The sequence below is a fragment of the Theropithecus gelada genome, chromosome X, assembly GCF_003255815.1.
Source record: "Theropithecus gelada isolate Dixy chromosome X, Tgel_1.0, whole genome shotgun sequence".
NCBI lineage: Eukaryota > Metazoa > Chordata > Mammalia > Primates > Cercopithecidae > Theropithecus > Theropithecus gelada.
The window spans coordinates 104690621-104712579 of record NC_037689.1 but is presented as its reverse complement, the minus strand read 5'-3'; the positions used below and the strand labels follow the sequence as shown (position 1 = coordinate 104712579).

At 37.1% G+C, this 21959-nt stretch overlaps 1 protein-coding gene across 1 annotated transcript in view; it reads right to left on the bottom strand.

Annotated features, from left to right (window-relative positions):
• RNF128 (ring finger protein 128, E3 ubiquitin protein ligase) overlaps nucleotides 1–21251 on the bottom strand; it is a 107702-nt gene extending 86451 nt beyond the window's left edge. The window contains exon 1 of the mRNA XM_025372445.1: nucleotides 20681–21251. Within this exon, the coding sequence (XP_025228230.1) occupies nucleotides 20681–21086 (406 nt within the window). The 5' untranslated portion in view covers nucleotides 21087–21251. The remainder of the gene's footprint in view (nucleotides 1–20680) is intronic.
• Between the last annotated feature and the right edge of the window lie 708 nt (nucleotides 21252–21959).

The window sequence follows — 21959 nt, the reverse complement described above, 5'->3', positions numbered from 1 at the left end:
CATGGTGTATATGTGCCACATTTTCTTAATCCAGTCTGTCACTGATGGACATTTGGGTTGATTCCGAGTCTTTGCTATTGTGAATAGTGCCGCAATGAACATACGTGTGCAAGAGATGTAAAGGACCATGTACAAGGGATGTAAAGGACCTCTTCAAGGAGAACTACAAACCACTGCTCAGTGAAATTAAAGAGGACACAAACAAGTGGAAGAACATACCATGCTCATGGATAGGAAGAATCAATATCGTGAAAATGGCCATACTGCCCAAGGTTATTTATAGATTCAATGCCATCCCCATCAAGCTACCAATGAGTTTCTTCACAGAATTGGAAAAAACTGCTTTAAAGTTCATATGGAACCAAAAAAGACCCCGCATTGCCAAGACAATCCTAAGTCAAAAGAACAAAGCTGGAGGCATCACACTACCTGACTTCAAACTATACTACAAGGCTACAGTAACCAAAACAGCATGGTACTGGTACCAAAACAGAGATATAGACCAATGGAACAGAACAGAGTCCTCAGAAATAATACCACACATCTACAGCCATCTGATCTTTGACAAACCTGAGAGAAACAAGAAATGGGGAAAGGATTCCCTATTTAATAAATGGTGCTGGGAAAATTGGCTAGCCATAAGTAGAAAGCTGAAACTGGATCCTTTCCTTACTCCTTATACGAAAATTAATTCAAGATGGATTTGAGACTTAAATGTTAGACCTAATACCATAAAAACCCTAGAGGAAAACCTAGGTAGTACCATTCAGGACATAGGCATGGGCAAAGACTTCATGTCTAAAACACCAAAAGCAACGGCAGCAAAAGCCAAAATTGACAAATGGGATCTCATTAAACTAAAAAGCTTCTGCACAGCAAAAGAAACTACCATCAGAGTGAACAGGCAACCTACAGAATGGGAGAAAATTTTTGCAATCTACTCATCTGACAAAGGGCTAATATCCAGAACCTACAAAGAACTCAAACAAATTTACAAGAAAAAAACAAACAACCCCATCAAAAAGTGGGCAAAGGATATGAACAGAGATTTCTCAAAAGAAGACATTCACACAGCCAACAGACACATGAAAAAATGCTCATCATCACTGGCCATCAGAGAAATGCAAATCAAAACCACAATGAGATACCATCTCACACCAGTTAGAATGGCAATCATTAAAAAGTCAGGAAACAACAGGTGCTGGAGAGGATGTGGAGAAATAGGAACACTTTTACACTGTTGGTGGGATTGTAAACTAGTTCAACCATTATGGAAAACAGTATGGCGATTCCTCAAGGATCTAGAACTAGATGTACCATATGACCCAGCCATCCCATTACTGGGTATATACCCAAAGGATTATAAATCATGCTGCTATAAAGATTTGCTTTTAATTAATTTTTTGAGACCGAGTCTCACTCTCTTACCCAGGCTGAAGTGCAGTGGTTGATCTCGGCTCACTGCAACCTCCATCTTGCGGGCTCAAGCGATCCTCCAACCTGTCTCCGGAGTAGCTGGGACTACCGGCTGCGCCACCACGCCCTACTAATTTTTGTATTTTTAGTAGAGACGGGGTTTCGCCCTGTTGGCCAGGTTGGTCTCCAGCTCCTGGGCTCAAGCAATCCACCCTCCTGGGCTTCCCAAAGTGCTGGGATTACGCGTGTGAGTCACCCCACCTGGCTGAGATTTGCTTGTATTTTTTGTTGTTGTTGTTAACTTCATCAGGCTGGGGACAGCGGCTCACACCTGTAATCCCAGCACTTCGGGTGCCCAAGGCGGGGGGTGGGGGATCACTTGAGCTCCGGAGTTCGAGACCAGCCTGGCCAACATGGTGAAATCCCGTCTCTAATAAAAATACAAAAATTAGAGGGGCGAGGTCGCAGGTACCTGCAGCCCCAGCTACTGGGGAGGCTGAGGCTGGAGAATCGTTTGAACCCAGGAGGCAGAGATTGCAGTGAGCCCAGAGAGTGCCCCTGCACTCCAGCCTGGGCCACAGAGTGATACTCCGTCTCAAAAAAAAAAAAAAAAAAAAAAAAAAAGAGTAAGTTTATCTACTTAATAACTTCAAGAATAGTAGGAGGTAGTCAAGACTCGGGCTTATCTACATAACACCAAAACAATTGGCTAAAAGTGGAATGTTCAATGACTTTGTTCAAATAGTATATCTTTTATTTTAGTAAACATATACGATACTAACTGTGGCAAAGGGTTATTAAAATAGCCCTTTTACTTAACTTTTAACTCAGTTAAGAGGGAAGAGCAAAATTTTAAATCTATGATGGGAAAAATAGCTGAGTTTAGTAACGTTTTAAATGTGTAGGCAGAAAAAACGTGGAGAAGGCGTAAGGGAACTTGTGTCTTGCAAAAAGTAGTGTTCTGGTTCATTGTAGTTTGTCAGATATTTAGGAATAGAAGGTGCTCTTGCTCAAAGTTTTAGTGATTTATCAAAGCTCTAACGATCTTTCTCTTAGAAGAATTATACTTTTAAAGCATTAACAATAATCTTGCTTTACTAGCTTTCTTCTTGAGATATTAAAATTAACTTTTTCTTTTTTGAATTGAATTTCATTTTCCACCTAAAGCAATGTATAGTTTTCGCAGAGTTGCTGCTTATTAGTCCTTAAAAAGGAATTGAGTCAGTTACAGATACCAGTAGATGGGAAGCAGTGATGTAGATGATACAAAGGAGCAGATAATAAAAAGACACTCGAAGTTGGCTTTGAAGTGCAATTTTCAGCACATTTTCATCTTCTGTTTTATGCAGGCATTCTCTTCAGACCTATAAAGAGGTGACTCTGAAGTATGTTGAGTGATCAAAGAAAGTTAGCCTGAGATTTAAACATCACCGGTGGGCTAGCCACATGCAGGTAATTAAATTAATGGCAAAACTTAGCATATTTGTATTCTGTATGTCACCTTACTCCCACGAGCATGTAGCCACTAAAGAGATTCTATGAACTTACTGACCTTACTCATTCTGGGAATTTATTCCCATCTTCAAGATGCTTAGTTTTAAAATAATCAATTAGATTGATTTTTGTTTTATTTAAATCTATTTGGATGACCTTGGCTGAGTGTCTTGGTGTTCTCATAATTGAAGCAGTTGCCATATGGTGTCAGAAGACATTGGACATTTGATTTCAGATGTCAGTATAACAAGTTACCCAAACCTTCACGTCCTGCACATGTATCCTGGAACTTAAAATAAAATAAAATTTAAAAAATATGGAAAAAAAATGTGCTTGAGAGAAGTACTGAAGTGTTTGAATTAGCCATGAAAATGCTCAACATGCCCTCTGTTGGGCCTTTGTTTTATAAGGTTGGAACAAAAAATGCTGTGTCAGCCATTGTACAGTGGGTTGAGAAAAGGAATTCCACTGTAACTATGATATGCAATGAATAAATCCTAAATACAAATTCACAGATTTTTCTGGTATGGATAAGTCTGGCTCACTTAGCTAGTTTCAAAAGGAAGATTTAAGAAACCATCTAGATCCAAATAAATGAAAACTTTGTTACGTGCTTAGGAACTCTCCTGTGTTTTATGAAACAAAATGGACTTACTGTCTGGTGATTGCTCCATAAATATGTAAACCAACTAAATAATTCTACCATCCACAAGAAGATATCTGTGAAGGGGTGGATAATAATTCCAGATTTTTGCAGGGTTTGCAAAAGTGAATTTCCACTCCAACCCTCCATTCCCATGGGGCTAGGCGGTGGGTAGGTGGGGAGAAAGCCTGGCTCCTATAAATGAGCACATCTTCCTATAAATTAAGTGGGTGTTTTGAAAAATGAGGAATTAGATTCGGTGTTTTTTTTTAGGAAAAATTATTTTTATATTTGCTGTAGATCAAAATATTTTTCAACATCCTGTGTGGTAAAGTAGCAAATACTCAGCAAGTATTTTCCCACCAACTTCCTTCACAGTCAAATTGGGTTGTGCACAGTTCAACTGCATACATTGTACACATATAAGTCACATTTTAGTTGACCACATATTTCTGCTTATAGCTTCAGAAGAGGCAAATCATGAAACTAGTCTAAGCCTAGAGAGACTATTATTTCTAAATAAAATTGGCCAGAATATAGTTGGCTATTTTCTTTGTGAATTTTTCCCTAAGGCACCCAGATCAGCTTTTTTTTTTTTTTTTTTTTTTGACAGACTCTCATCCAGACTGGAGTGCAGTGGCACCATCTCGGCTTACTGCAACCTCTGCCTCCTGGGTTCAAGCAATTCTCCTGCTTCAGCCTCCCCAGTAGCTGGGATTACAGGCACCTGCCACCATGCCCTGCTAATTTTTGTATTTCAGTAGAGACAGGGTTTCCCCTTGTTGGCTAGGTTGGTCTCAAACCCCTGACCTCAAGTGATCTGCCCACCTCAGCCTCCCAAAGTGCTGGGATTACAGGCGTGATTCACAGTGCCCGGCCAGATCACTTTTCATATCCCTGAAACTCCAACAGGTTTTAATTTTATCAAACTGAAAGTTCTTCTGGCTCATTTAAGTCAATATCCTCAATAAATTGTAGTTCTCTGAGTTTCCTAATACCTTATCCATAATTGCTTATATCATTTTAACAGAATATATAATAACAGGTGCAAAAGTAGTGCTTGGAGGACTAGAAATTTGCCTTTTGTTGTGTATATCTTCACTGCTTTCCTTTTGTTCATAACAAATTCTAGTGGTATATCAAAGACAAGGGTGAAACTGACTCAGGGTCAGGAAAACAACCATATTAAAGGAATTGAGATTATCTATGTTTTTCATAGTTCAGTAGAAACGGTACTTTACTGCTTAGCTTCTCAGGAATCAGAACACAATTTATGCAGTAATTAAAATTTATATGAAAGTAAATTTAGGACATTGGAGTGTTTGTTCATTTTCGCCATTTTGTTTGGCTGAAGGTAAAAGTCTTATATTACCCTTCTATTCTGAGTAATATTTTCTTTCCCTAAAGTACAAATAGAACATGTGATTGAGGAAGCCTTTCAAAAAAATATAGACTATCTCCAAGATCTTACTGTAGGGAAAGAAAAATATTCCCATAAGAAGTTAAAACAGGCTGGGCACAGTGGCTCACACCTGTAATCCCAGCACTTTGGGAGGCCGAGGCGGTGGGATCACCTGAGGTCGAGAGTTCGAGATCAGCCTGACCAACATGGAGAAACCCCGTCTCTACTAAAAATACAAAATTAGTCGGTCATGGTGGCACCTGCCTGTAATCCCAGCTACTCGGGAGACTGAGGCAGGAGAATCGCTTGAACCCGGGAGGCAGAAGTTGTGGTGAGCCAAAATCGGGCCATTGCACTCCAGCCTGGGCAACAAGAGCGAAACTCCATCTAAAAAAAAAAAGAAGTTATAACAGAAAAATGAAAAATGTTCCACATAAATACAAAACAACACAAAAACCACCATAGCTTCATATTATAAAAATGTAATTACATTTAAAGGGCACAGTTCAGTGAAATGAAAGCCTAAAGTAGAAGATTCGTAACATATTATTGCTTGAAGGAGACATGTTTTATCAATATTTATCACTTTGCTAACATTTTAGGTATTTATAGAGTAAGGATTAATGGGCTGTGGACATCTATTTCTTCAGAGAAGCATTAATAGGATATCCAATAATTTAAACAATATCCACAAATGAGCAATGGGGATATTCTTTTAGATATAACTTTTTTCAGTGTCGGAAGTACAGTCTGAGCATACAAAATGAAGGAAATAGAACCCTACTTTCACTATGAAATTATTTTGCAATTAGAGTCAAACTATACTAATAAAACTTGCTTGAAGTAGGCAAATTCTATAATTGGAATTATAGAATATAGTAGTATTTTATTATTTTGGAGAATGGTTAGTACTCATTCCATGATAAAGGAAATTCATACTCTATATAAGTTCTGCACTGGGAACCTTGCACAAAAAAAACCCCACAATTTTTCTAATGCTTTAGGAAGTATTCATTTGCATAAAAGCAACTGAACTATTAATTCAAATCATTTACGTTGTTCTTTGAAGCAGATTTCTATATTTCATTAGCTTTGATTACATTACCATATAGCCTTAAAACAGGCATTTTATGTATTTTTAAATATATCCTTCCATTGTTAAGAAAACTGCTGTCAGGTAGGCCTTCCTCTTAAAGTTTTTTAAAAATACAAAATGCAGCTTTATTATTTTCAAGTAATATAATAACACAAATGAATTGCTACTAAAACGATGCCAAAGAGAAGCACTGCTGGATCTGCTTTATTGAATAGGCAAAGATTGTTTGCAGGAAACAGTTGCTTCTATATACTACTTAAAAGAGTTTCTATTCTCTGAAGGCACTTAATAATCTCCTCAGTCCTCTAAGCGCTAACCCCACAATTTAAACTTAGATTAAACACTGGTGAGAATTAATGAGGTTTTTAATACTCTACTCAAATTCACATCGTATGATGGACATCACTACATCTACAATAGCTTATGTAGATAAGTAGAGAGTAATGTTAACTAATTCCACAATATTGTGCAGTGAAATAAGATCTGAACTGGAATCTGGTTCCTTCACTCCATGACCCTGTGTGGGTGTAAGCACTTTATGTAGCTGTGTGAATCACTGTTGGTAATCTAGGCAGTTCCTACTGCCAGAGCTTTATATAGAAACAGTCTCACAAAGAAGTCATGTCTCCAACTGCCAGCTAAAGATGAGACATCAAATAGCTGTGGGGAGAGCAGACCGAGATTAAAAGAACATTCTGTTAAGAGTCAGCATGGTGTTATTAAGCCAAGGAACCCCAATCTTTCTGGTGTTATCACACTTAAATGGTTCTAGATAAGATTACCAAGAAGGTAATATTTGACTGGGGGGGATAGATGCTCACTTTTCCAGCCTCATTCATTCATTTTCATACCCTTATTTATTCATTCATCAGTGAGGGCCTGATATGAATCAGTCACTGTACTATAGTGAGATGAATGAAACAAAGTCCCTGGATCTCTGTCAGTCTTGTACTGTTTCCAGATCACACCTCAATCAATCTGCTATTTTACACTCAGGTTGCCATCAATGAATTAATCCCTGCTAAGTTATTAGTAGTACTTTTCAGTTGGTGTTTTGTTTCCTGAGACCATTTGCCTTTTTAACAAGGACTCAAAGACCTTATAGCTTTTAAAACCCGAAGGAATGCTGTTTTAATGAAGGATGAAATTTTAGACAGCATATTAATAGGGAGGAGAATATTGTTGGGCAGGGGGATTCCTGAGACCCCAAAAAAACCCACATCGCACAGGTGACTGGCCCCCAAATCCTTCTCCAAGACACAAAAGTAAAGTCATCCTCAAAAAGTAGGTGGAGTATCCCCCATCCCACCAAGAGAAAATTAAAAAAAAATTATTTATAATTAGTGTATTTATTATTTATAATTAATAAAATAGTGGTAAAAACATTGAAATTCTAACATTAGTTAAGAAAAGAGCCAACATGTCAATACCACTGATTAGGAATTGACTGGATGATACAAAGTAAATAGGAGACAACTTACAATATGTCCTATATTGTTCAGGAAGGCACAACAAGGAAAAAAATGTGTGAAAGTTAGAGGAAGGCACATTTTGGCATAGTTTGAACAATAACTTTCTAAAAACTTGAGCTGTTCAGCAATGAATTGAAATGTCTTGTGAGATGGTGAACTCTCTGTCCCTGACAGTGCTCAAGTAGTAAATGAATGACCACTAGACAGGGTTTTAGTTTAAGGGATTCCTGAAGTACATGGAAATTTTATATTTTTTAATGTTTAATCTATGCATCTATTAGTCTATGATAATTAGAAATTCAGGAATTATACAAATGAATACATAAGAATACATAAAAATAGGGAAAAAGGCAAAATTAGCATGGCCTGAACTATGTATGTGAATTTTGAATAGATGCCAAGTAAAGGAAATATCAGGATAAACTGTTAGCCAAAAAGACTTCTTGTAAGACAAACATTTTTGCCCAAGAGTTTAAAGTGAGAAAGAGACATAGATAGGTGAAGAAGAGGGAGAATGAACTGAAAATAAGGATGACTTCATGAGCATCATCTTGCTACTACCGTAGTTTTTACTGTCTACTATAAAATAGACATTGTGCAAAGTGCCTTCTTTATATGCATTATCTAACTTAATCCTTACAACCACCCTATATAAAGTAGTACCACATACTCTTATTTCTTTTGAGATCCTATACATCTTTCGCCGTTTAAACTAGTATTGCTAGTATACCCATTTTACAGATGAGATCACTGAGATAAGAAGACTGAAATTCAGAGTGGTTAAGTAACTAGACCAAGGTCACACAGCTAGAAAACAAACAGTAGATCTGGGATTCAAACCCAGGTCTATTCCCCTACAAAGCCCATGCCTTGAATCACTACATCTCACTGTTTCTGGTAGAAGTCATGCATGCTTGAAGTTTCAGAGATAGAACTATGAAATGTAAAACTTGGGAGGACAAATAGTTGGCTCTCAGTAAACATTTCTTGAGTGAATAAGTAAACCCTTGTTTTTTAGATTTACAAAAATCACAGTTTTGCCTTCTTTATTCCCAAGTTAGAAAATCCAGTTTTCAACCAGAACTTGCTCTCCCTAAGAGAATTCCTCCTAGCTACACTGCAAAGCTACACTTGGCCAAGGCTATGGACAAGTAAACCAAAATGAATAAGCAACCCAGGGGTTCATACCTTAGGGTTTCTCTTCACCCCTTGGTCTGCCAGGCCGCGGAGGTATCATGCAGTAATGCATCAGGTTAGAGCCTTAGTATTTCTCTTTAGGTCTTCTTTAAGCTGCACTTGTTGAGGTAATCTTTCAGGTGAGAAAGATGTATTCCTTGTGAAACAATCAAATTACACACCTTCTTTTAACCAACATGTGATTTACCCACCTCTCTCTGAGTTCTGTTTCAAGAAATCCTCACAAAGCCCTTTGATAAATATGGTCATTTTGCATATCCTGGCTTTTTGAGAAAACTAATTTTCTAAGAGCATTTGCCTGTGTGTATGGTTGAAATGGTACTACATTTCTCAGATGTAACCACTGTGGCCTCCAACTGCAGCTGATCTTGCTATACATAAGTTAACTGAGTATTTAGATGCTGGCTGCATCCTGTATGAGGCTAAAAAAATCAGTTGAAAAATTATTTCTGAAAAATGGTTATTCGGTCCATGCTGACATTTTTAGAGCTAAAACAATATCAAACATCCTATTTGACTGATTGTACACTTCTCTTCCTCTGCTGAATTGACTACTTTGAGGAAAAGAACTCAATTTACATTTCCATTTAAAAGCTAAAAATATGCACAAGTAAATGTCGATTGGATTTAATTCAATTCTGGAATGCAGGGTATCCAGGCATTTAATGATTGCAATTTTGACATCCTAAGGCCTTGACTAAGTTTCTGCCAGTTTTTACTAAAATTCTAATCTCCTCAATGCAGATAGGTAATTAGCATTAGTCATAACAAACAGATCATTTTCCAGCCATTTGATTTATTAAAATGGCCCCAAATAATTTTTCATGTGCTTGTTTTTTATAATGATTTCCTATTTTTATGCAACATCCTCCAGATACCCAAGTCAAGGACCAACTTGTACCTGGATTAAGACTATAAAGCAGTTCCATTTGGAACCCTAGGGCAGGTTAGTTTTATATTCAGGTCATTTAGCACCTGTTACCCTCCACTGTACCCCACCTCCCTGCCCAAACATTGACATACTTCTCCATCCCTGTGATCTACAATCATAGCTCTAGGAACAAACCCTTGTGATTTAAATTTATTCACATTTTCATCTCTAATCTGTTCAGCTCTGCCCTTGCCAGCTCCTTCAAGAGTGGCTGCTCCCTTGTGAATAATGCTCTTACATTTTACATACAATGCCAGCCCTTTACATTGATAAACCAAGTACCATACTTGCTTGAGACAAATTTACTCCAGAATTTTGTTTCAAATCTTTACATTGTTGCCACCTGGTATCACATTCATTCCATCCTTAGCTAGTGCCCCAAATGGAAGCTAATTTGTTTACTATTCACTTCTCTGCTCCCCTCTCCGTACTGCTCATTACTTTCATCTTTTACTTCTCCTCTCCTGAAATTTTCCATGTGTCTTCTAGATCTCTGGTTACATGACAGATGTTTAACTTGTATACTTTCCTCATCTTCTCTTCACTGTGGGTTCCCTGTGCTTCCTCACTCAACCCAAACCCATCTTATCATGAGGACACGACTTCTCCTTCAGATATTTTCAGTAAAGGCAGATCATCTGTTCGTGCCCCATATATTTCAAGGAATAGGAGTCTCTTCACTCCCACACTGTTGTTTCCAGACTACTGCCCCACTTTTTTTTTTTTTTTTCCTTTTTTTGAGACAGAGTCTCACTCTGTCGCCCAGGCTGGAGTGCAGTGGCGCGATCTTGGCTCACTGCAAGCTCCGCCTCCTGGGTTCGCGCCATTTTCCTGCCTTAGCCTCCCGAGTAGCTGGGACTACAGGTGCCCACCACCACGCCCGGCTTTTTTGTATTTTTTTTGTAGAGACGGGGTTTCAATACATTAGCCAGGATGGCTCACAGCATTTGGTTTTAATAACCTCTATTACTTTCCTCTCTGCTGGCCCATGGACCAACTTCCCAGTCATTTCCCCACATTAATGAAGACATTATCATTTGGATCACAGCCATCCTTTTCACCCCCAAATCTTTCCATCATCCAACATTCTGTCCTCAGTGTGGTTTAACTTCAGGAATTTTTGTCTTCATTCCACTTTATTTGACCCCACTACCATGGCCATACTCTGTATATTATCAGCATCCTAATCTGCGAAACCTCTGAAATCCTAACAGAAATATCCCACTTTCTGATTGGTTATCCTATAATTCTCTCATTTTCATATTCCCAGTACTGGTCTTCGACTTCTCCGCTATCACCTTCTATGTTGATGATCCTTCCAACACTCTGACCTTTACAGTTTTTTAATTGCTTCAGTTCCAATAACCTTAACATTTCTATTCCGCCTTTTACGACTTATATAAATATTAGTCCTCCGACTACATTTCCCTCCTTGAGGGCAATGATGGTATTTTTTGTACCATTTTTTACAGTGCCTTCCATAGTATATGCTCACTAGAGGTACTATTGTGTACTGATTAAGAGCACAGACTCTTAATTATTAGGATATTAGGTTTCAAATCTCAGCTTTGAAACGTACTAGCTATATGACCATGGCGAATTTAACCAATCTCTCTGTGCCTCAGTTTTCATATATATAAAATGGAGATACTGACACTATGTACCTCATAGGAGTTGTTGGGATGATGACACTGAGAAGAATGCTTGGCACATAGCTAACAGAGTACTTACTACCAGCAACTGCCTTTATAAAGGGGAAGGAAAAACAGATATTTTAACAGGTACATTACTGAAAGAAATAAAGAGTTCCAATTTATTATGAGAAATGATGCTGAGACAGTAATTTAAAATATAACTGGAAAGCAAGTGAATTATTAAGGGAAATTTTCATTTCTCTTTATTCTTTCTGCAGGGGAGATGTCAATGTATTGATTATTGCTAGAGATGAATTTACTTAACTGCATTGTGTTACTATCATTGCATATTGAAGTCATTAGATAGGTCATGCTGAGAATATATGTCATTAAAAATTTAGACAAAAATATGATATACATCTAAAACTCTAAAAAGTTACAGCTAACATTACTATATTGTTAAATATTTACATTACAATTAACATTACTATACTGTTGAATATTTATATGCTCAAAGCAGGTCCTGAGCATAGGTGGAACAGGTTGTTGCTTAAATGATGTGATGAGGGACACTCTGAAATATCATCCCTGGAATTCACTCTTCCACAGTTCTGTCAAAGGTCCTGATGTCACCAGTAAGAAATCTGTTTTGTTTTTCCTTTAAGGCATGTTGTTTCTAGGTGCAACACGTAAATATTTTCCCCAACTTTATCAAAATAGCACCTGAATATCAAACAATTTTCTAAGTAAGTAGTACATAAAACTTGCAAGTTTAGACAGAAACAGATATAATTTGTTTATATGATGTCCTTGCTGCCTAGGGAATGTACTCTTGAATGAAAGAAAAGGGATAGCTGGGGTAAGAGCACTTATGAACTGAGGACTGCTGAAATGAGAGAGACAGAGAGAGAGTACTTAAGAGGAAGTAGCCTACTTTATACAGTCTTGCTCAGGCATTGTTCTGTGTGTGTTTGCACACACACTCTTTTCTAACAATTGCAAGTAGTTCTGGGGGAAATCTATGTCTGAGCAGCAAATCATAATATAATAAATGAAACATTAAAAATTTAGGAGGAAGAGGCCAAGAGTTAAGCAAAGGATATGTTAATGAACAAATAGCACATGTTGAGATGCTTTCAAAATGTTCTTTGATTTTAAAATTGAGAAAAGGGAGATGAAATGTACTTGAAAGGGCTCACAGTAAATTTACTCATTTTGTTTTTATCTGGAAACTGGTGCCCAGAGGTACTATATCTTGATTTCCTTATAAACATACATTTTTATGCATTTATGTTTGTATATGCCTATACTCAGGGGAGGGGGGACCTGGGCATTTGTGTGAAAGCATAAAAGAGGTACTGAAATCATTTGTTATTGTAAGTCAGGTAAAAAAAGAAACAAAGCTTATGATGTTTTCAGAGATTCATGAATTCCAAGCATAGCTGAGTTATTTTCCAGGCCTAACATGTTATATACTGACTAATATATCCCGTGATCATGTCAATTTTTAAAATAACTCTGTCATTCTTTTTTTTTTTTTTTTTTTTTTTTTTTTTTTTTTTTTTTTTTTTTTTGAGACGGAGTCTTGCTCTGTCACCCAGGCTGGAGTGCTGTGGCCGGATCTCAGCTCACTGCAAGCTCCGCCTCCCGGGTTCCCGCCATTCTCCTGCCTCAGCCTCCGGAGTAGCTGGGACTACAGGCGCCCGCCACCTCGCCCGGCTAGTTTTTTTTGTATTTTTTAGTAGAGACGGGGTTTCACCGTGTTCGCCAGGATGGTCTCGATCTCCTGACCTCGTGATCCGCCCGTCTCGGCCTCCCAAAGTGCTGGGATTACAGGCTTGAGCCACCGCGCCCGGCCAACTCTGTCATTCTTTAGTTGACTTGTGGTACAATGTAGTTGTCAAATATTTTGCCTACAAACCTGTCTTTTTTGACCATATATTTCTATTTTATGTCTGTCTCTACATTTATTATTCTTTACTATTCACCATGGTACTTCATCTTGTTTTTAATAAATAATTTTCCTAATTTGTCAAGATGCTTTTACTGTTTGTTTGTGTCTTACTACTTGACACTCAACTTGGAATTATATGTAAATGCAATGAAATTTCTTTTTCAATTGTCCAGGACACTAATAAAATTATATTTGGAAAATAACCCCAAATTGTCCCTTTTACCGATTGTTCCTTCTTTCCGTACCTAATTTATGGAGATCATCTATTGTTTCTGTATACCACTTTATTATTTCTCCCAAGCTAACAGTAAACTGTTGGATTTCCCTTTTGGGCATATCCTACAATGGTGACTATATCTCTATCTATCTACACACAAACATATATGCATATATACATATATATTCACATTCTAGTTTACCCATAAGAATAATAAAATTCAAAAATCTTACTGAAGTCCTGAACCTTGATAAAGACTGTCTCCCAGAAGCTTCTATCAAATAACATACTCAGTGATAGAACAGTGGGAGCACCTTTTAGTAAAGTCAAGAACAAGTCAAGGATGTATACTGTTAGCACTATTGTAGCCCTAGACAATGGAATAAGACCATTGGAAAAATTAAGAGGTAGAATTAGTATAAAAGAAGAAGCCAAACTTTCTAGAGAAAATGTTCACTTATCTTGAAAATTCAAGAGAATCAATGGATGAATTATTAAAATTAATAGGAGTTCAACAAAGTGGTCAGATGCAAGGCCAACAATAGTGAAACAAGATCAATATCAATAGCTTTCTTATGTATCAGCAATAATTATGTTAATTGAAGTATTGTTTGTAAAAGAGCAGCACTGAAAACAACCCAAATGGCCATTACTAGGGGACTGGTTAAATAAATTATGTTTGCATATGCAATATTAATATAATGCAATAATTAAAAGAATGAATTTGATTTAAATACAAATTTAATGACATCAACATACTCCAGTTCCTATTGTTGAGTAGCTAAAGCAAGCTACAGAATAACTTTGTTAATATTAAAAATAAAACACAAATTAACTATGTGTTTTCTGTACGTATATGTGGAAAAATGAATAGAAAAAGTCTGAAAGGTTACATACTCAATGAATAGCAATAGTTATCTCTTGGAAGGGTGCTGGAATTGGGGGTGGTAGTCAAGGGGAGACTTTAATTATATTGTTAGTATTTTTTATACGAGAAACTACTCATTTATTATTTGTATCAGTAAAAATAAAAACAATTTAAAATGCAATAGTTTGCCGAATTTACCAAACTTCATTTAAACTTCTCCATCTTTTCATATATAAAAGATAATTACTTTGTAGTTTCTTAAACTTTTATTCATTGAGCAAATAGTGAAGGCCATGCACTATGCTCAGTACAATGGATACAATGGCAAACATGACAGAGGCAGTCTCTGTTCTCCTGGAACCTAAAATCTAGTGGGAGACACAAGTAATAAACAAATAAGAAAATAATTAGGCCAAGTGTGATGGCTCACGACTATAATCCCAGCACTTTGGGATGTCAAGGCAGAAGGATTGCTAGAGACTAGGAGTTCGAGACCAGCCTGGGCAACACAGTGAGACCCCTGTATCTAAAAAAATAAAATAAAATTGCCTGGTGTGATGACACATGCCTGGGGTCCCAGCTACTTGGGAGGTTGAGATGGAAGCACTGCTTGAACCCAGGGAGTTCGAGGCTTCAGTGAGCTTTGTTTGTGTCACTGCACTCCAGCCTGGGTGACAGAGCAAGACTCGTCTCAAAAAGAAAAAAAAAAATTAAATTAAATAAATAAATGTTAAAAATAGATTTAAAAAGAAAATATACATTAAAATAAATTTAAACAAGAAAAAGCTGAAGGTTTTGATAGAAAATATTATGAATAGGGTCAAGGGAGACCCATTAGAACAAACATTTAAACTGGAATATGGAGTACCTGTTATGTGTGATAATGATGGTGGTGAGAGAGATCAAAGCAAGTAAAAAGCATCCCACGTGGAAAAAGCTTCACATGTTGGAGAAAATGTCCAAAGATCAGAGTGGTTGAAGTATTGTGAGGGAGAGGGAAAGAGTAGACTGTTATGTTGGAGAGATAGGCAGAGACCAGATCATACAACTCCTTTTAGGCCTGATAAAATTTAGACTTTATTTGAAGAACAATGGAAAGTCACTGGGGAGCTTTGAGAAGAGGAGTGATGTGATCGACCTACATTTTTAGATCACTCTGGCTTCTGTGTAGAGAATATATGGGGTAGGTTGAGCAGAATCAGGGAGCCCAGTTTGGAGGCTATTTGCAGTAGTCAGTGTGAGAGCTGGCAGTAGCCTGCACTAGACCAGTGGTAGTAGATAGACATGGTTATATTTTGGAGGCAGTGTTATGTGAAAAAAAAAAATGAAGGAGAAGTGACTCAGGCAGAGGAGGCAGCAAGTACAAAAGCTTGCGCTTATTTCTCTTAGCTAAAAAAGAGAGAGAAGCCCAGAGTGGCTGAGGCATGGTAATACAGGGGGAAGGGCATAGGATAAGGTCTGATTGTACATGATTAGCATCAAACCTTGTAGGTCTAGACTCAAGGCCTGGATTTTATTCTAACTGAGGTGGAATTACATTTTCCACACGATCACTCTGGCTGCTATGTGCTACAGAGGGACGAGAATAGCAAGGGAGAACACTTACGAAGCTATTGCAGTGGTGCAGGTGAGAGATGATTTTGGCCTGGGCTTGGATGGAGGCAGCAGAGGAGAAAAATGAATGGACTTAAGAAATGCTTGGAGGTAGGATCAAGGGAACTTTATGTTTAATTAGATGTGGGAGCAACGATGAGGGAGGTATCAAGGGTTACTTTCGGACTGTCTGGCAGGGAAATGTTTAGTGGAATTGAGGCATTGAAAGGAGTCCAGTGTGACAAGAGTTCAGTGAGTAGGAGAGGAGGGAATGAGCGGAAATGAAGTCACAGCAGTAGGCCATATGATTCAGAGCTGGATAAAGTCTTAGAAAAAAGTTTGAATTTACCCTGAGTGTCATGGGAAGCCATGGAAGGATTTTAAACAGAGTGAGATTTATTTTCTCTAAAAAGCCACTTTGGCTTACAGTCTGGGGATTGGGCTTGGAAGGGGACAAGAGTGGCAGGGAAATCAATTAGAAAGCTATTGTAGAGATCTAAGATAGAGTGAGTGGTGTCTTGGAGATGCACAGAACTAGACAGATTTGAGGCTCATTTGAAATGGAACTGATTAGTTTTCTTGAATTAAGCTCTTCTTTATGTACATATCTGAGTTAGTCTTACTGAAGTTTTTATCATCTTCTCACTTCATTTATATACCATGCTTTTATTTCTCCTTTTACTTCTAGAAAAACATTTTTATAAAGCATGTGAGTTTGCTGCTATAATTAAACCCTTCCTTTTCATGCACTTCACTACTCTGGAATTGGTGAGTTTTGGGGATTCTGAATGCTGCACACTTCACTCTAATCCACTTCGCTGGACACAGCTGAAATGATAAAATGTAAAAACCATTTCATCCCTCCCAAATTACTGACCTTGTTGATATAAACTACATCCAAATCTAAGCATTTCTCAAGACATTTTACCTAAAAAGAGCATATTTAACTTCCAAAGCTGTCTGCTCAGCAAGCAAGTACTTAACATGTTATGCATCTTCTGCTTGGATAATTCAGGAGTCCTGAATTTTCTCGCATCTCTAGACTAGAACTGAAATACCATGTCTGCAGTGTTTGGAAAAGATTGTTAGGAAGTTACATACTTACTTAAGAACATGGTAAGCATATCCTTTTATTTCCCACTTCATCAAAATGCCAAGTCAAAATCCCATTATTCTTTCTGGTAAGCTAGAATATGAAAATATATGTATATATACATATATGTTTGTGTGTAGATAGATACAGATATATTCACCAGTGTGGAAAATAACCCAAAGGAGAAATCCAAGAGCAAATTAGGAAACTGCTACTGGACACAGCACAATGGGAAACTGAGTTCGAAGTTTATCCCCCAGTATTAGGCTATACATTATTCTTCCTCAGTGGAAGCTATTCTCAGACTGAAATTATCCCCTTCAGAAAAAGAACACTCTTAGTAGGGAGGCTGTAAATAGACTAGACTCAGGAGTAAGGACATTCTGTATTTAAATCATGAAACCATGCGAGGCAAGGGGTGCGGAAGCATCCCTTAGACTTACCGCATCCCTTGAAGGCAACCTATAGGGGATGGGGAGGCACAGAAATGTGAAAGGACATGGGGGAAGAGAATATATTTGCACAACAGTACGAGGGTGGATGAAGTAGACTGTCAGTGAGAAAGGGAAAAATTGCCCCTGATATTTAGGACTTAGCCTGGCACTCTCAATTAAGCCTTGATATTTTCTTGTTGAACATAAACCATCTCACAGAACATCAACATTAGGGAAGGTCAATCTGTGACGATGACGGATCAAAACAAACAAACAAACAAACAAACGAAAAACCACTCCATAATCAGGTGTGAACACAGACAAAATATGGACAGTGTCCACACCACAAAAATTACCAAATATCCCTCTATTCTGGCTAATAAGGGTAACTACCAAATATCTCTCTATTCTGGCTAATAAGGGTAACTATTTCTTCTTTACCAATTACAGCTTTAGCCATGGGCTAGTCTTCCCCACTTATAAAAAAGATTTATTTAGAAACCTAAACACAGAATTACCTCAACTTACTGGCAGCCTCCAAGTTCAGAACAAAGCCAGCTAGGGTGGCCAACTTGTCACAGTTTTCCCAGGAGTTTCCTGGTTTAACATTGAGATCCCACATCCCAAGAAACCTTCAATCTCAAGCAAACTAGAATGGTTGGTTAACAGCCACATTCCTTCAACTCTCCCCCAAAACACCTAAAGCAAGCCCAAATCCTGCAAGTCCTTTTTAACACCTTCTTACTAGGATGCCCCATGGTTTTCCACGGTGTGTGCTCTTCCAGTTGCTGCAACAAGTAATAAATCTAACTTTTTAAACTACGAGTCTGTTGCTAGTGGTCTTTGGCTGGAATGCATTGACATTAGAAAGAAGTAAAGAGATATAATATTGTGGAAGTGCTTAGTAAGACCTAGTACAGGAAAACGGGACTGAAGGAATGAAGAGGTAGGGGGAACCAGGGAAGAGTAGAAGGGTATAAGGGCCTGAGGGGGCTACAGTGTGATTTTCTGAAAAGGTGGTTTTTAGGGGGTAATACAAGATGAGATGACAGAAGGTGAAACTGTGACCTTTATTATAGGAGGATTTCCCCCACCCTCTGTGTCAAAATAAAACAAAACACGAATGAAAAGACAGGAAGAACAAACAAAATGTTGGCATAAAATAAGGACAGTCCTTAATGATCTAGGGTCTGGTCATCTAGTGTTCATATCCACACTTGATTCCTTGTGTTTGTCAACTGCATCACTGAATAGTTTTTATATAAGGGAAATTTCTAGGAAGGAAAAAATCCAACGGCACACTAGTTGGCAGGTCTTAAAAAGGCAAAATTCCACCAAATTTAGTTTTAATTCTTTGGGGTTGATATCATCATATATTATAAAACAATGTTCATTAAATAAACATGCTATAACAGTGCCTGAAACATAATAAATGCCAATAAATGTTAACCGTCACAGCTATGATCATTATGCTATCTTTATCAATGTGTTTATTTTAAAACAGGTGCAATACTGTAGCTTTAAAAATATTTTTGATCATGTGTCTTTGGTTATATTGGAGGTATATATTGAATGATAAGTCTAGCTGCTTCCTTTTTAAAACTCTGTTCAGTCACATATTCAAATGATTATGCACATGTTTCTTTTGGAGAGATTTACTGTGAGTGATCTTCGGTAAATATTTCAAATTTACTGGCAGGGTACCTACATTCTACTAGATATTGGTCCCTAATGCAGATTGCAAAGAAAGTTTTGAAAACAGGACTACTGTTTAGTTTCATACCGTTTGTATTTTAAAAATAGCAGGAGAGTGAATAAGTAGAATGTGTGCATGCAAAAGGCAACCCAGAGTATTCAGGATCTCTAAGTTTAAATGTATAACAAGTGGGTTCCTTAGAACAGATTTAATTCCCAAGTTTTATCAGAAAATGGCATTGGTTTCTTTCTACAAAAATGAAAGTCACTCGTAAAAACATAGGAACAGGCAGGGAATGCTTATGAAATGCTCTTAGCTAGAAAATAATATAAAATGTGAATGCTCGAGCTCTTGCAATGTCCAGGATGTGTCACAAAAGGTAGTACATGAAGTTTTGTTACATCTGCAATAACTTTGTACTGCTGAAGTTCATCTTACCTGATTCTTTGATGCTCAGCGAAATAAGCAGTTTGGTTTTCAAATGTTAGTACTAAACTGCCCTATTGTATGTGTACAACTTGCAACGTTCCAAGCACCATACTATTCTTAACATAAGTTTGATTTTCTCCTTTTCATAATTCTAAAATCTGTTTAATTTAATTTGCATTAATTTTCTTAGAGGCTAAATTTGGCAGTGATAACACCAATTATCAAAATTTTGTATTCATTTACTGTCAGCTCTTGCCTTGATTGAAATTATTCCTTTTTTTAAAGACCAAGTCTGATCTGGGAAAAAACACACATACCTATCCTCAGTGAACAAAATGGATTCAGAAGTTTACTTCTTCATTGGTTTAAAAATCTATTTACTTGGAAACTGATTTTTAAAAAATAAATAAAATAAAAACCTGTAATTTTCAGAAGTAACTCCTTTAAAAAGTTAATAAATTAGAAGATTCTATTTACTTAAGAAGCCATTAGTAAATATTTCTAAGGGAAATCTTTATTTTCTTTGTGAATTACAGTGTTATCCTATTTCTGCCATACAATTTTCAATGGATAACATTTTTTGCAGAGTAGTTTCATATGTATTAGTCCTGCAAAAAGATTCAAATCTTACAAGCATGCAGTAGAGTCAAGTTCTCATTTCTATAACATTTTACACACTTACAATATGCTATTGTTTAATCATAATGAAAGTGTTTTGCAGTTTAACATACTTGAAAACATACAATCCCTTTTGCAGGAGAAAATAAACTGAAAAGTACAAATTAATAATAAAATTAAATTTTTTAATGTTTAGAGGTAAAAGTACAGTTTATTAAAAAGCAATTCATGATATAATGCCCACTGAGGAAACTTATATTGCTAAGAAAACATGAAAGAAAATAGGAATCACTTCATGAATTGCTACTGTCTTTGGAACAAATTAATTAAAATATTAAATAATAATAAAGTAATTACAAGTTGTGCCAGGCAAGAAAATTTAAAGTAAAATTATTTTACAACCTTGTTGCCAGATCCTAGAGCAGTTCTAGATAGAAATACCATTCTAAGATAAACAGACACTAATGCTCTTTGTGAATCAATTATTACTTACCAAAATTTGCCATCTGTATCGTCTGATTGCCAGTATCTGGAGCATTGTAAATCACAACAGCATCAGCATTTCTTCTGCCCGCTGTTTGAATTTTTTCTGAAAATGTACAATTACCTCTTTCTATCAGCGCAATCCAGGGCTTCTTAGTATTACTAAACTCAGTGTTGTGGTCACAAGCTTGGTAGTCATTATTCTTAGGGATGCCTACCACCCCCATAGCATTAGCCACTGGTGAAGCTAATCCATAAACACCACATTCACATGTCTCTATTGCAGTGTAGTTGCTGGTTTCATTGTAATAAGTCACAGTCACATAGGCGTTCATTGAAAAAGATGCTGTAATTTTAAGTAAAAAGGTAAAAATTACAAGGAGCCAAAAAAAACTAGACCTATTCTCCTGGTTCATTGTTCATTCACTTGAGCATAAAATTTAAGATGTTTGCTGATATTTCCAACTGTCAGTCACCATTGTCCACTCACGTCCCTGCTAAACAGAAGTTTGAAATTTCAGTTGCACGTAGGTAACTGATCTCACCTCTAGCAACATAACCTCTGAATACATCAGCTCTATTTCACTTTAGTTATCTACATTCCCCTTTGCCTGCCCCTCCTCCAACTGTACACACATATAACCCTTAACCAGGACTACCTTAGTAATAAATAACACCATCAACTTTATTCTACATGTCAACTTATTAGGATTGGATGACTTCCTGCAGTACATATTTTTTCTTCTTACTGTTCCAGCTAATGCACTTTCATAAACATAGAGTGGATTGGAATGAGGAACTGGACTCTGGGGAATCCCACGTGACAAGGCTGAAAGTTACCTCTCTCAGAATATCTAAAACACTAAACTGGTTTTCCAAGCCCTGCTGAAATATGCTATCAACTAGTTCAGCAGCGAGTAAGTTAAGATCCATAAGTTTAATTGCTATGGCATTAGTAGAATGAATTTTACTGCTTTTTTCTCTTCTAATTTGTGTGTGTGTGTGTGTGTGTGTGTGTGTGTGTGTGTGTGTGTGTGTTTTCTTAGCAGGCTCCCCAAGGGATATCCTCTGTTACCTTGTTTATTCTTTGGAAAGCAAACATATTTCAGTGGCTAGAAATCCTTTCCTTTCAAGTATAGTGCCTTGCCCATGGCAGGCACTCAAATATTTGTTGATTGATACCTGTGAGTTGCTGCATTCCATTAATTTTTGTGCCCCATGTGTTATACTCTAAAAAAGATTGTTTAAGGTTTAATTTTTAACATTTATAGTTTTAAATTTTTAGTTCT